Raw genomic sequence first — 15,454 nt, 5'->3', positions numbered from 1 at the left:
TGATCTGAGGAAATATCAGAGATGAGCATCCAGTAGACACAATGTAAATACTATGTAGACGACTGAATTTTCCTTTTCCCTATTACTACAGGCAACTGGTATGTTGGGAAGTACCATGGCATACACTGTGAGTAATGAACCACAAAAGCTTTTCCAAAAGTTGCCCAAGTATTTATATATGTAGTTCAAGCTGAGTTGATTGTTTCCAGCTCGCTGTCCTTCAGAGCAGCACAATAAAGACGACATCCACAACTGCCGCACGACTCGCAGTTCTTGACCTCGCTGAACTCCGACTTTTGACCTCACGAGTGGAGCGATAGCATAAACAGTCTGGTGATGACCATACAACCTGTCACCTGAAATAAGGTTCATATGTTCACCAGTGTCCGGGCGGAGGGCAGAGTCATATTGTTTCTTGGCATAGGACAGCTGCTCACAGACACCCATACTTATAAACAAAACATCGCAGTTCAAATACCTCCTGTTCATACCAACTGAATGAATCCATCCAGACATGCATCATGTGTAAGGGGAGTGTTGCCTGTCTACTTACAGCTGTCCAACAGTTCTTTTGGCCTGGTCCAGGGTGGCATTAGGCAGCAGGACAGTTCTGCAGTCTGTGATGTTGGAAGCGTTTTTGTGGCAGCTAATAAATGTACTCTGAAGTATCAATGTCAAAGGCCTACTGTTTTAACCACTATAGAAAGAAGAAGGTGAAAAAACAGAACAGATCTGGGGCACTTTTCTCACTTCTGCCTTATTGGGATGTTGTCTATTTAGCCTAGATTCTAAAGAAGGACCTGCGGCTTCATGTTAGTCCATTTGGCTGGGTTACTGACATGTCTGACTGTCCAAATCCTGTTCTGCCTTTCCACCATACCACATAAAATATACTGGGTTAAGGCTAATCATTGAAAAGTAATTTCTAACCGGTGAGGGCATTACCAATTTCTTTAATCACATTTAAAAATATACTATACTGTATAATCTAATGCATAAAGCGTTTTAACAGACATATGGTGCCTGGTTTCATTCAAAAGTGTTGGAAATCTCTCGAGTCATTATAAGTGTTCCAGCTTTGAAGATGATTTTGGAAAGTACAGGCTTTTTAAACATAAAACAGAAAGGGAAACATTGTGTCAGTGCACTGAGTTGGGGGATTTTCTGATGACTGTGCAACACCCCAGAAGAGACAAATGACTGGGGATTTTGACAATTGCTGTCTGTGTGGTTACCTTGTACACATTCAAACTTTATCTGAGCCAAAGTGGTCCAAGAGCTGGTCTATGTTGCTGACGACATTAGCAGTAGTACTATTACTAATAATCATGTAGCTATTTTTGTACTTTTTTCCATGGAGAAAAAAAATGTAACTGTCAATTTGAAATTTTTCCAAAATCTGCATGAAACACGAAAACAATACAGAAGTTTGTTTGGTGAATACCTGGATAAAACAACTTCCTGTAATTTGTGTTTCTCTCTTACTACACACACGCACACAAAATAGATCCTTCAATTTGCTATAAAAATTTAAAGTTCATGAATTTACTAACTAAATAAACTTTTAATGATAACTCTACTTTTATCATTTAAAAGTAAAAGTATAAAGCTGCAAAAATGGAAATAATAAGCACTTATAAGTGCAGCACTTGAAAGAAAGTACTTTCCACCTCTGACACAATTACAGGTGTCACTCCAGTGTCAAAACCCCTGAGTTACTATGGCAACAGCTCAAGCATGCCACTTTGTATTCCCACTCAAAAAAAAAATGATACAGCTGTTCTCAACAGAGACTCTGAAATGCCCTTTTAATTTTGATCTAAAATGTCAGCCGCATTCATACGCACACACACACATCTCTGTTGGCACAGCTCACCTGCACACACCCTTCCTGTCTTTGCTTATTTCACTATTTTTATGTACATTGTTTGAATGTTGTTGCCCGTTTCCCTTCAGCTGAAACACGACAGAAGACTGGTTTATGTTACACCGCTTTCCACCAGCAAAAAATAGACCTGGAGATCAATAAACATTGGATCTTTGTCTTTGATGTTTGTGCTCTCTCTCTTTGTGTGTGTGTGTGTGTGTGTGTGTGTGTGTGTGTGTGTGTGTGCTGCTATCCTGGATTGGAGATTTGGCACAGATTTCAAAGGCCTAATCAGATAAAGGTTCTGCTTGTATGATGAATAGCCGCTCTCTATGCATTATGCTTTATATTTCCATGAGCGTTAGTACAAGGGCTGCCAAGACTGTATACGTGTGTTTGTGTGTTCAGACTGATAGCACTAATAGATACTCATTTATTCCACATATTATAGCACTTATCGCTGCCATGTCAGCCACTTCTCTCCTCCACCGCTGACCTGACAGGATGGTTATGCAAGCTGCAAGCTGTGCAAATGTATTGGGACTATGTCAATAATATTCATCAAAGGCCTGAGTTACAGAGGAAGACTCCACCCCTAAAATACTCTTTAGCTACCATATATCACCAGTCTATTAAGCGGGATGAAAGTGTTGTCATACATCCAATTTTTCTTAGTCAGTTTGTGATTTTCTTTCTTTTAGGGTGGATTTTTCCTTTCATTTTCTATACAACATCTTCAAAATGTAAATATACTCAGATGAATAGAAAAGAAAGAAAGACAGAGTGCCCACTTTAACTCCCAACAGTACCTCCAGCCACAAACAACAGCTGCAACAGCTGACTGCATGTATTGAATACACACACACACACACACACACACACACACACTACAGGCCCACGTCCTGCTGCAGGCAGGGGTGTGTTGTACTCATACATATACAGCTCCCAACACACCTGCCACAACAAGAGCACAGCTGTCAAGTGCATCACCCTTTACCCTATATGTAACCTCACAGAGCACACACACACACACACTTATACTGAGCCTACTTCTGCACACATATGAGGAAACACACACTAACTGGGTTGATTGCATGCTGACACCTGAGCACACATTCGCTCCCGCAACAACAGGATTCGACTCGCACCGATCCTGCACACAACGCAGCCCAAATCAAACACACACACACACACACACACACACACACACAATGAAGGCAACACACTTTTCTTCCAGCTTCATGTTTGTAAGATTGATAAAACTGCTGTGATGTGAAATGAAGGTGATTTAAAATATTTCTTAAGAAATTATGAAAAAATTTGATTTCTTTCACTCTTTCCAACAAAATTCAGCTTTCTTTAAAAGTGCAAATCCCTTATTTTTATGATGTTTTTCTGCTTAAAAAATGACAAGTCGGATATAAACATGCAGCTATATATGAAATTATTTATACGGATTAAATTAATGGTATGGCCTCCTTCAGTCTACTGTATGTTTTATTAATAACACACACAGATGAAGCGGTGCACAAGGGGAATGCTCATAGGCTGCCGCACACACATACACACAATAAATGTCAGATTGATGCCACACTGTAACTAAACCTCAGCTCCTCCCACTCCTCTGCCTCCTATAATCAGTGCTAAAGGGGGGCCGGGCTCTTTGAAAAGCTATCAGAAACTTTTTTATATTCACACTCTCTTGAATTTGAATGACAACAACAACAAAAAAAAAGAGACTGGACTAGAGTAGAAGGAGAGCAAAACAGGGAGGGGGGGCAGAACATTTTACAACCCATAAATAAGTGATGTGCTATATCCCCCTCCCCTTTCTTCCCTCTCACTCCCTCTATCTCACCGTCTCGCTCTGGGGAGGGGGGGGGGACGATGAAAGGAGTATGAGTGACAGATAAGTAGATGACTTTACTGTCCCAGTCCTCATTAAAACTCTGCGCTTATATCATCCGCCGCTCTACCCCTCCTCCTCCTGCGCATCGAGCCCCGGCAAATGATACCCCGGGAGAGGAAGAGAGAGAGAGAGAGAGAGGAGGGGAGCGGAGGGGAGGGAGGTGCTGCTCATCAGTTATTCCTGTTCTCTGACCTAACTTGACAACCAGCTCCAATAATGAGACAAAGAGGGATGAGACAGAGATTTTGCCAGAGACCAGGATGTTGACAAGGAAGTGGACTGTCCTAAATTGGCAGATAATGGGCCTGCTGTGGTCCGGTCTATAACAAATCATTGTCCAAAGCTCCTCCGCTGTGTTTTGAGATTCCTCTGAATACAGCAGGTCTCAAACATGCGGTCATTCAGTATCCTTTTTTTTTTTTTTTTTTTTTTTTTTTTTCCATTTTACAAGCCTTAACCTATGAATAGATTGTGGGTGAGTTGCAGGGTGGGATGTGCTACAATAATGGCTTTCCTTTCTTACAGGCAGCATTGACATTTCAAATGTAGCCCAGTGAGTCAAACTGTAAAACCTCCTAACCCAAATAAATCACATAATGTGCTCCTCAGTACAAACAGACCTCAAACTATAATCAAACATAATGTTTAAAATAACAAATATGTCACTCGTTACCATGGGGGGAAAAAAAGCCCACAAGATTACACTCAAAACTGTAAACCAGGTCTTAAAATATGACAAAAATGCCATTTAATATGCTTGTTTATTCATAATTTTCTCTGATTTTGGTTTATTCATAATCTCGTATAAAATGTATGAAAAACCTGACAAGCATTCGTAGTCCAGTGTTTTTCTAAAGCCACGTGGACTTTGGAGTGCACGGAGAGGCTCCCTGCATGCTTTCAGCCACAAACAGGAAATAATCAAGAGCTAGGAACTTGCAAGTACAATAAGAGCATGTTAACAGTCTTTTTAGGCACTGAAGTCTCTGGAGTCCCATGTCAGGGCTCCTGATGAACAATGTCTTTTTTCTTTAAGATCTAGTTCAACTGCTTTAATGGATTTAAGACTATATTGTTCACATTAGTACTTCCAGTTGAATTTAAACAGAAAATACTACTGACAACGTGATTCAGAAAGTAAACAAGGGGTTAAAATAACATCATGGAGGCGTATTGGAGACACAAACGGACAACAAATCTCTGGAACAAAAAGCAAAAAAGTTGATATTCCGATGCCAATTATGATTCAATAAAACGGAAAAGTGGATGCTGATTCTGATTTGTTACTTGGTCCCATAATGCTTGGTTGAAGGCTGGCTGTACAGCCCGTAGATGTCTGGGTGCCTGGCTGTCTGTGCGGCTTCCATGAGGCCCCTCATGGGAAAATGCTGCAGCGGCTGGCTTGCAGGTAGAGGGGCATGTGGGTTAAACTCCTGAGAAGTCATGGGGGGGAAGGAGTCTGGTGCCGGGTACGGTGGCCGGGCACGGGCAGCAGGGGCCCGGGAGCAGCAGCAGTTATTCAGAGTGCACATCAGTACTTTCCTCCCTTCGTACATGGCTTGTTGCGAGGCACCTCCACTGGGGAAGTGAGAGGGGGTGAATATGGTCCCTGAGGGGTGGCTAGAGCTGGACCCTAGACCCACCATGTGATGGGCTGAACTGTCAAGGAGCCGACTGTGGCCGGGGCCGGTGTGAGGATTGTGGGTGAGACCTTCAGAGGAATACATGGATGAAGCATGATGGCTCTGGTCAGCCAGGAAGGGTTTTTTGCTGCTGTAGAGCAACGGAGGAGGATCCTGGGATGCAGAGGTTTCAGTGTTACTCTCCAGGAAAGACATGCCGTATTTCCTCTTCTGTGGTCCTGAACTAGTCCCCATGTAGGAGCCAGCAGGGCTGCTCTGCGACTGGACAATGTCAAGAATGGGTGCCTCATTGAACGGTTCTGAGAATGGAAGTGGGGCAGAAAGAGATTATATGTAGTTATTTCTGACAATACAATATAGAAATTGTTGTTAAATAGCTTAAAATCCACATTCCCCCCTTTACTCTTTAGTTACTTATTGCAATTCTGTTCTACCTTCCAGCATTTTGCGCAGGTTCTTCTCTCTTGTTGAGAGTTCGGAGAACAAATGATGAGAGTTGAGCTGACCCACTCTAAGTGGAGGAATGGCACTACTCAGGTGTGAATTTGACCTGAAAAAAGACACACAGTCGCACATAAAACAGTATTTTATTACCAGTGAGGTAATAAAGACACGCATCAGACTTGTCAACTGATGTAAACCTGACATTCAAGTGAAACAGAAATGCTTACCTGTCCAGGAGCAGCTGGTAAGGTTTTGTGTTCTGAAAAAGAAAATAAGACACATTAAGTCATTCAATGGATGCAAATGCTGTAAAAACATTTTCAGTTGGTGAGCATGATGCATGTTTTTGATTGGCTGGACATGTGGGACAGGTGGAGAATGGAAGGTAGTGCAGATTTTATACCTTCATGAAGTTAAAGCTTTCTGCTCTTTGGAAGAACGTTTGTACTGAGCTCAGAAGTTTTTCTGCTTCCTGCCGCCTCTCGTTGAGCTGCAGAACCTGCTGGGAGATTTTCCGTGCGTACATAGTGTAAGTGCTCTCCAGCATCTGCATGGTTTCAGACTGGTTCGCTTCTAGCAGCGCGTGCATCCGCTGATACTGGTCTCTTACACGCTCCTTCAGGTCAGACACTGCGTCCTGTTAGAGAGAAGACGGGTTGACAGGACAACGTTAACTTAGTAGCAATGAGCGGTACTACTCAGGCTGTGAAAAGTTGTATGTCTTCTGTGGCTTTGGAGGAGCTTTTGTCAAGTCTAAGAAAAGTTATTGAAGTGACATCACTTGAGTAATCTCAGTTAGAGTTTAGGGAGTGCAATTTTTTTTTAACAGAAAGCATTAATTACAAACAGAGGGTCTAATGACAGATGCTACTGAGTTATTATACAGTCATTTATTATTTCACAACAATTTATTAATATTTAACTCAACTGATCTTTAATTCAACTGATGTGTTCAGCTACTGAATATTAAAATATAGTTATTCTTATACTTCATTTTGTGGAATCCAAGCTTTTTTGTTAGGAACTAGCGTAGGAAAATGCTTTTTCTATCCTAATACATTAGCCATTTAAAGCTTGAGCTAAAGCTTCTTAATTTTTTTCCTTCTCATTATAGCACAGAGTAGACAAAACTGTAGCACAAACCCACATGGTGACATAAAACTCATTGACCTGTACTGATGATGTCTTACTGTACCTTCATCAGGGTCTTGTCTGACTCCAGCTTAGTAAGCTGCTCGTCGATGTTCTGAACTCGATCATCCAGTCTGCCTTGCTGCCTCATTAGCATGGCCTGTGGATAGATGACATACAAGAGATGCATAAGACAACGGGGAAATGAGGGGGAAAAAAAAAAAACGTGACTAAAACTTGCTGCGACCTCAGCAAACTTGGCTGGTATTCATGAGTCACTACGGCAACCTCCTCCACAATCCTGATTAGATGGAGGAAGCAATGGCTGCCAGCGACAACCGCATGCATTTATCCATTAAGAGAGCACCAACAAAGGCAAACACAATTGCACAAATCCATCTCTTATTCCTTCAGTCTATTGTCCATTGTTGGGACTAGCCAACTTCCTCTGTGGGCAGAATTGGAGTGCAGAGAGAGCCAACGGCCAGTCACAGACCTGGTAAACATAATCCTTCTCCATTTACTGCAGGAGATGGAAATCAATCTACAGTCACAGGCTGACAGATAGCTAGGAACAGGAGAGGCCAGGTACGCTTTTTAATGAACTGTTTCTACATTGCAAAATCACCATGCCCAAATATGAGAAAACCCGCTGTCATGGCAACAAAGCCTTGTGTATGTATTTATATGTGGAAGCTAATGTGTATGTGAGGGAGCAAAAGCGGGGGAGTCTCACACACTCACCCCTCTCTGCTGCTTTCTCATTTTGCCACATGCATTGCTCCCATTGTTTGCATTGGCCTCTGTGTCAGTGACACATTGTCATGTCTGTGTGTATAACGCCGGGGTCTGCACTCTCCCTCCGCATGAGTGTGCAAGGGAGAAAGGGGAAAACGGGAGGGATGGTAAAGTGCTGTGGGGCTCTGCTTACACATGCCAAGAACGGACCGAATGAAAGTGAGAAAGACATACAAAAAAAAAAAAAAAAAAAAAGAGAGAGTGAAACCAACAGAGAGAAAGTTTGAAGCGAGAAAAAGAGAGAGATAGGGAGAATGAGGGCATTCCTGCGGTCTATAGTGAGCGAGTTTCAGTGTAGCTACATTGTGGTATCACAGCAACAGGCCTCTTCAGCTGCTCACAACACTCATGGACAACAACTGGCTGGCTACTACACAATACAGTGAACACTTCCAACACTGCATCTAGTTTCAACAACCAAACGAAACATCAGACTCTAGATCATTTAAAATACTAACAAATACATAAAACTACATCAATTTTTGCTTGTTTGTATATTATTTATAGTCAAGATGAAATGAAAAATGCTTTTTTAACCCTTTTAGATCACATCCACTATCATATTGTGCACCTATTTAAAAATATATACCAAAAAATCAATTTCTTTGTATTCTTATATCAAAATCCAATCATGTTTTCTGACTGTAAAATATGACATGTACTTACATAGGCTTGAACCAACCACTTTCAACCAATAATATCATGATATCTACCCATCAATCAACTTTTAGTGGCACAGAGCTAAAATTCATCATAACACACCCACTTTTCAACATTCAAATCAAATCCCTCCCAGCGTTATGTCCCGCCTGTCTGTCCTGTTTCACTTGCAAATACATCACGATACGGAAGTTAGATACTGTCAAAATGCTGTTTCATCTGGACTTTAATTCATTCAAACCGCAAAAAGTTTATGTCTCTGTTTATGTTCACGTTTAAAATAAACTGCTCTATGACAAGGACCAAAAGGACTATAATAAATTAATATGTGGCTGTCTGCTGTTTGACGCTAAGCCGGTAGCATACAGCGAGTTTTTCTCTGACAATAAATAACTACACTGATGAGAGTAACGAAATGGATAAGGTGGAAATGAATGGATTACTTAAAAGGTGCAATGCATAGGATTTAGTTTTACTTTGGCTCGCCCCATGCATAGCCTTCACTGTTCTTCATCTTTTGGATAATATAAACTTGAGCTAAGTTCACACACATAATTTTATAGTTTATGTTAATGATGAGAAATCTGTGTTTTGTGTGTTGAACACTGATCATAACAGGACTGTTTTCTCACTGTTTTACTGATGTAAACAAGACTTAAACAGCATAAAAAAAAATACGAATAGCTCCATTTTCTGATTTGTTGTTTTCTGGTGCTAGTTTTTGTATTAAATGACCTGTCAATCATTTGGGGGAGTAATAGCAGATTCCAATCCTATGTTTTAAACTGCGGTGATGGGTGTTTAAGCCTTTACATGTACCCTGAAGAGTTCCCTGTATTGTTCATATCACATGTTCTACCAGCACGCACATGAGAGGTGTGGATGTATTAATAGAGCTGTGCTGGGTGAACAACTTATGTTTGATGAATGGGTGGGCGTTTCATCATGGCATATCCAGTTCTACTTAAAACGTCAATGACGAGGACACACATGCACACCATGAGCACAGTTAATGGTGCAATTCACCAACAAAAGAGGAGGAGGAGAAGACTGCGAACTGATAAACAAATGAAGCATTAAGGCTTTGCCAATGTTGTCCTAAGGTAGGACATGTATTCATCATCAGGTACACACAAGAAGACACCCTTTAGTTTTGCTACATAGCTACCATTAGCAGCTGATATATATGCATGTTATTAGGTTAGAAACACTTACAGAACTTACCGTTTACTTAGGTGGCTGATTCTGAATGCAGGGGTGCAATGGAAATTTGTCACGTTTTCACTCACATGAGGCTGGCGGCATTCATGTTGAAAATCAGCAATGTGGCCCTTAATCCTGTGTCACACACCAATAATAACACATCCAACACGTGTGCTACATCCCCAAACTACATTGTGCTTATACAAGAGGCAGTTTCAGCTAAACAGTCCTCTTCAAACAATCTGATAATTCCCATAACGACTGACTGCAAACACACATGGTGCTTACAGGTTATTTGGCAGTGTTTGGCGAAACTGTACATTTGTATTTATAACCATTGTGTAATACACTGACATAAAAGTTAAGTGGTGCCACGTACCTTCTGTGTCACTGCTGTATTACCAAAGAACAGTGAAAAACTCTTTGTTAGGTTATTGCTATCGTAAGCATTGCATGAACTGCTTTATGAGCTGGCTTCACATGACGGTAACAGCTTTTCTGTGCCTAAATGCTTCTGTTCAACAACCGTGTCTTCCTCATTTTGCCATGTTTCCTCCAATTCCCTTTTTGTCTTATTATGTGCTTGAAATAGCATAAGGGGACAGGAGGGAACTGTCTGGTTGCTGATCTCTCTGTAGCAGCGTGAAAGCCTACCTTTATCAAGATTAAACCCACCAATGATCACTTTCCCCACTGTCCTATTTAGGCATCCAGACACCCACGGGTTGCCAGGAAGCTCATGTTTAAATGAGGAGCCTCAGGCTCAATGAACAGAGAGCTTCTTTCACAATCAACTGACAACTATTCCCCACGTCTGATGTCAATGGGCTGCCCTCAGCATTCTAGGGAACTGATTCACTCCAGCCCAGATACAAGAAACTGCAAATGGCAGAGCTTCCATGAGCGATGGTTTCCTGCTGAGGTGCCTGAGAAAACCAAGGTGAGGTTGTGTGGGAGGGCTCCTCCTCCGCCTGTCCCAGGGACGACATTACTATTATATTACTCTTTCTTTCTCCCATTGAAATTATGAGCACGCCCGCAAAAGGTTACTGTAAAAGTCTCCTTTGAGAGCCATAGAGCCAAAGATAACCAAAGATATGAACATAGCTGCATTGGTTTTTCCCTCTTTGTTTATCCCAAAAGCAACAAGAGAGCTGCCAGGGGAATCTAAAATCCTTTCACTAAAATAGACCACAGCTTTGTCAAAGAGGACCTTGCAGTAAGAAATTATGAGAAGCCATTCTGGCTTCAGATTACTTTAACAAACAACCCAGTGAGCAAAAAGCCTAACTTTTAAGCTACTACCACATGTATCAATATTAGAGTGCACTCTGGCTCTTCTCAGTGCTAATCTGAGAAGAACCAGGAACTCTGACTCCTGGATAACTCCATACAGTTGTGAAAGAACAGAAAGTTGGGTGGGTGTGTGCATGTGTGTGTGTGGAGAGCAGCTGTGGAAAGGGCTGAACAGACATCTTTTGTCCCAATAATAGCTCCGAAGCAAAGCAACAGTTTGCACCGAAAACTTCAACCGATATAGAACTTTGTGATCTATACACGTCTGTAACTTTCCCAACTGGAATAACACAATCGGCGAACCGTATCCACAACGCGACCACAGCACAACAGATGCTAAAACTAATGTGATTCTCACTCCCGCGCCTTTCACAGATAGTGGAGGAACAGGGAAGAAATGTGTATAAGGCAGTGTGGGTGGTTGTATTTTACACCTTGCCACTTACATTAGACTTGTGAAAAGAGAACAAACTGAAATAAAATATAGAAGTGAGGAGAATACAGAAGCGGCCATGACACGCTGGCCTTCTGTGAGACGCATTCCTCCATGCATCCTGAGGTCAACCCTGCCAAGACAGATCATTATTCACATGCCGCCAGTTAGATTAACACGCATACGGCAGGTTTTTTTTTTACTCTTTTTCTGCCTTCTTTTCTACCTTTACCTCCTCTAAAATTTCAATAGAATTACCCTCCACTTCAGAAAGAGTGGTTGAATGGCATACTTTTCCACAAATCACCACATTTCCTTCTCAGCAACAGTGCATCGATTCATTCACCAGCCTCTAAAGCCTTCCCAGTGTGCATTTCCTCATTAAAAAAAAAATCCTGAAACAGTTACTGCAACTGATCAGAGCAGCAAACATAAACAAAATGCATGCGGATCCGCCCCCCGCTGGCCATCATTTCCGGTGGATGCAGATTGCATCACAGCCCTTAGCCGAGGGCACAGGGTGGCTAATGTGTAGGCGTGGCGGCGTGGAGTCGGTGGTGTGATCAAGGTTAAAAGCAATGCCTGACGTACGCCTGCATGTGTGTGCATGTGTTATGTGTGTGTGTGTGTGTGTGTGTGTGTGTATATCATCAGCCCTGAGGGGTGGCTTTCACCTGTCCGGTCCTTTCACATCAGAGAAGATAAAAGGAAGAGGCAGAGAGTGGAAGCCTTTACAGACTAGTGAGCAGCGAGAAAGAAGAATCCATGGAAGAAAGTGCATTTAATTGATAGTCTGAGGTGAGCTGGGAGAGTAAGAGGGTACGTGTGATTTATCTACCTGCATTTGTATGCGTTGTGTATCCACATCACAGACCGTGTGTCTTTGGTTAGTGCAGTGAGAGATGCAGCAGAACGGACACAGAGCCACCTGCTCTTCCTCACAGTGGAGCAGCCTGTACTCCTCATGACTGGGACAGGTCCAAGCGCTCAGCTCCTCGGCGTCAACTAACAGGTGTCCCGGGGCTGCACATGGCTGCTGTAGGTGCGTCTGGATATGTGTTTGGCAGCAGGGCTCCTTACAACGCAGACAGACCTTCCGCACAGGCAGCGGAGGGCCCCGTCTGCAGAGGACACAGTGCAGCACAGGGGGGGCTTTGTCGGTGTTCAGTGCGTTAAATCGCTTCACTATGTTGGCAAGCTTAAAGTTCTTCTCCAGTGTGGGTTTCTGGTCGTAGTCATGGTTGCACTCAGGACAGCGGACCGCAGCGCTGTCTTTGGCCCAGGCCTCAGAGATGCAACCCTTGCAGAAGTTGTGCTTGCATGGCAGCTGGATGGGTTCATCGAAAACATTCAGGCAGATGGGACACAGAAGCTCCTCTTCGAAGCAGTTTTTCCAACTTGCATCCATGACTTCAGCTGGAAAATGATGTTGTGTAACTAAAAGGAGCAAATAAGAGAATTAGTTTATTAGAGTGCTTTCTGCAGTAAAAAAAAAAAAAAAAAAAAAAAACCTAATGAAAATCACGCCTATCCCAGTCTCTACCTTTTTTTTTTTTTTTTACATCTAGTCCAAAATGAAACAGAAAGATGTGGGCCAAGCAAAGACAGGTGGAGAAATTCTGATTGCAGTAACAGGCTTATTAAGAGTTTATTACAATAAGACAACAATTAGCAAATGTAGCATTTAACAGGCGACGACTGACTGGTAAGAAACCGGTAAAAAATGTAACTATTCGTGTATCCAAAGAGACAACAAAGTGTCAAACATTTTGCAAACACAGTGAAACTTCGAAAACAGACACGTGATAATACAATTATCATTACGTACAATGACCATATTGTCGTTTGGAAATTCTCAGCTGTGGCGTTTGAAAGCAAGTGACAACTTGCTGCTGTGGAAACGGGACTCTGTCATATAAAATGTCACACTGCTGCACTGACATTATATTTTTACGAGAAGCCACTGTTGCTGTCAATAAAGCACCATAGCATCCCTTTCACGCACATTAGATTTATTCTACTGGATAAAAAAAGCAACCTTACCAACTATTTATTTCCCATGTCGTCCGTCGGCAGACTCCGGTGCACCTATAACGCCGTAGAGCTTCGCGTCCAGCCCGCGATGAGATCCAGTTGCTCTGGTTAGATCCCAGCAGGCTGTCCGTCCGCCCGCTCAGCGCCGGTTTTTGTTCGCCTGGTTTCGCCTTTCCGTCAACTCTTTGACTAATATTTAACGGTAAGTGCAAGCAGATTAAAACTCGTCAGGAGGGAGCTCAGTGCTTCCACACCGACTGCCCCCCTCCGGTAACGTGACCCGTCACAGATGATACAGGCACGGGGAGGAGCCGAGAGGAGGATTCTGCTGCATTCACGTGCTCCTCGGATGATCCCATTTCCCGAGCGATGAGGTCGTTCTTCCGACTACGGGTGTGTTCATGAGCTTTTAAAGGTGCAGTGTGTAGAATTTAGTGGCATCTAGCGGAACAGGCTTGGCAGAAACGGAAATAATATATTCATGGGAATGTTTTAATTAGTGTATAATCACCTGAAAATAAGAATCGTTAGAATGAGCCCTTTATATTTACATAGGGAGTGGATGTATAAAGAGAACTGGATACAGAGTCAGAGGTGGGGCCCCGTTCATTCCAATGAAAGTTGCTCAGTGGCGCATGAAGCCAAAAAAGCCACTTCCTGAAAACATACTGTGCACGCTCTATGAGCACAATGCACCAATGGAGCATGCTCACTAAAGACTTTCAGTGGCCAAGACAGCTAACTTCCAGTTTAGCCATCCGGCTAACTTAATAGGGATAAAATTATTCAATCATGTGGCTCTTCTAGACTTCAGAAATGTGATTGGAGTGGATAGGAGTGGGTCCTCCCCCAGGGAGCTAGCCATGTTGCACCACCATGTTACTGCAGTAGCCCAGAACTGACAAACCAAACACTGGCTCTAGAGAGGGCGTTTCACGTTTTTTTTTTTTTTTGCAAGTATTGCAGCCACCCTAGGTTTTCCTACATGCTTGGAAGGGGAGGGGGAGGGATTTTTTTCCACCTGCATTCTGTGAAGACCGCTCCTACTCTGCCTCTGATAAGCTCTGATATTTACCCGAACCCCAACCATCACACCAAACCAACCCCAACCAACAAAGGCAATGAATACTAGCCAATCAGAGGCAGAGTTGGATGGGTCTTCATGAAATGCAAGTGGGGAAAAAATAAGGCTGAGGGGAGGGGTCTTCAGTTGTTTGCAATCTGCAACCTCACCGCTAGATGCCACTAAATCATACATACTGGTCCTTTAAGTCATAATGTAGCGACAACATGGACGCTACAAAGAAGATATGTTGTATTTTGTCCCAGACTTGTTGCTGCACCAGTACATTCCCTAAAACCACTATAATATTGCTTTACCTGACTTGTTATCAGGGTTAATTCTAATAAATAACTTTTCTAACTAATCTAGGTCACTCTACACGGACATCAACTAATGGTTACAACCTAATACCATATTACAAATTACATGTGAGCAATAAATTGATATGCGATACGTGAATTAGTAAAACAAAGTTTCTTGCCATCAACCAAACATTTACCAAAATGTTCGCCGAATTTCCGAGTTGCTGTAGCGACTTGAGGTGGCGTTCACGTGAATTTTCCCAGTCAAGAACTCATTTTTCCGATTATTCCGACACCACATGAATGTCACAGAGGGCAAGGGAGCGGGCACAGCAAACTCTACCGGAGAGACTGGAAATGACCAGGAGACACTTCATACTTTGGCAACAGCACTACTTAATGATGCAGGACCTGCTTGAGTTGATAGAGGCTACTTTAATGCTGCCAATTCTGTTACAAAACTGCAGTAATCAAATCACCAATTAAAGCAACTAACATGCAGTGTGGAGGCCCTTGAGGTTTGGTAATCCTACCGCTCCAATGGACAGCAGACTGCTTAGTTTGCAGAGCACCAGCACCAACATCCATTTAGTAACTTATTAAGATTTACAACTGCAGACTATATGATTTATTAGAAAGGGAGAAAATGGATCTAGTAGACTTTATAACTC

At 42.5% G+C, this 15,454-nt stretch overlaps 1 protein-coding gene across 1 annotated transcript; it reads right to left on the bottom strand.

Annotated features, from left to right (window-relative positions):
• Positions 1 to 4,518: 4,518 nt before the first annotated feature.
• trim8a (tripartite motif containing 8a) lies at positions 4,519 to 13,940 on the bottom strand. Its single transcript, XM_044373599.1, has 7 exons — positions 13,428 to 13,940; positions 12,223 to 12,821; positions 7,059 to 7,154; positions 6,267 to 6,500; positions 6,091 to 6,122; positions 5,854 to 5,969; positions 4,519 to 5,718 (listed from the first exon to the last, which is right to left on the bottom strand). The coding sequence occupies exons 2-7, from the start codon at positions 12,790 to 12,792 to the stop codon at positions 5,060 to 5,062; spliced, it is 1,707 nt and encodes a 568-aa protein (XP_044229534.1). The 5' UTR covers positions 12,793 to 12,821; positions 13,428 to 13,940; the 3' UTR covers positions 4,519 to 5,059.
• Between the last annotated feature and the right edge of the window lie 1,514 nt (positions 13,941 to 15,454).

This window comes from Thunnus albacares, chromosome 14, assembly GCF_914725855.1.
Source record: "Thunnus albacares chromosome 14, fThuAlb1.1, whole genome shotgun sequence".
Lineage (NCBI taxonomy): Eukaryota > Metazoa > Chordata > Actinopteri > Scombriformes > Scombridae > Thunnus > Thunnus albacares.
The sequence above is the reverse complement of the archived record's forward strand: the minus strand, read 5'-3'. Positions and strand labels throughout refer to the sequence as shown.

Coding starts and splice junctions, on each gene's coding strand:
- trim8a (XM_044373599.1), bottom strand. CDS start 12,792: ATGGATGCAAGTTGGAAAAACTGCTTCGAAGAGGAGCTTCTGTGTCCC. Junction 6,501..7,058: donor CAGACAAGACCCTGATGAAG/GTACAGTAAGAC, acceptor TCTCTCTAACAG/GACGCAGTGTCTGACCTGAA. Junction 5,970..6,090: donor TACCAGCTGCTCCTGGACAG/GTAAGCATTTCT, acceptor GTCTTTTTTCAG/GTCAAATTCACACCTGAGTA.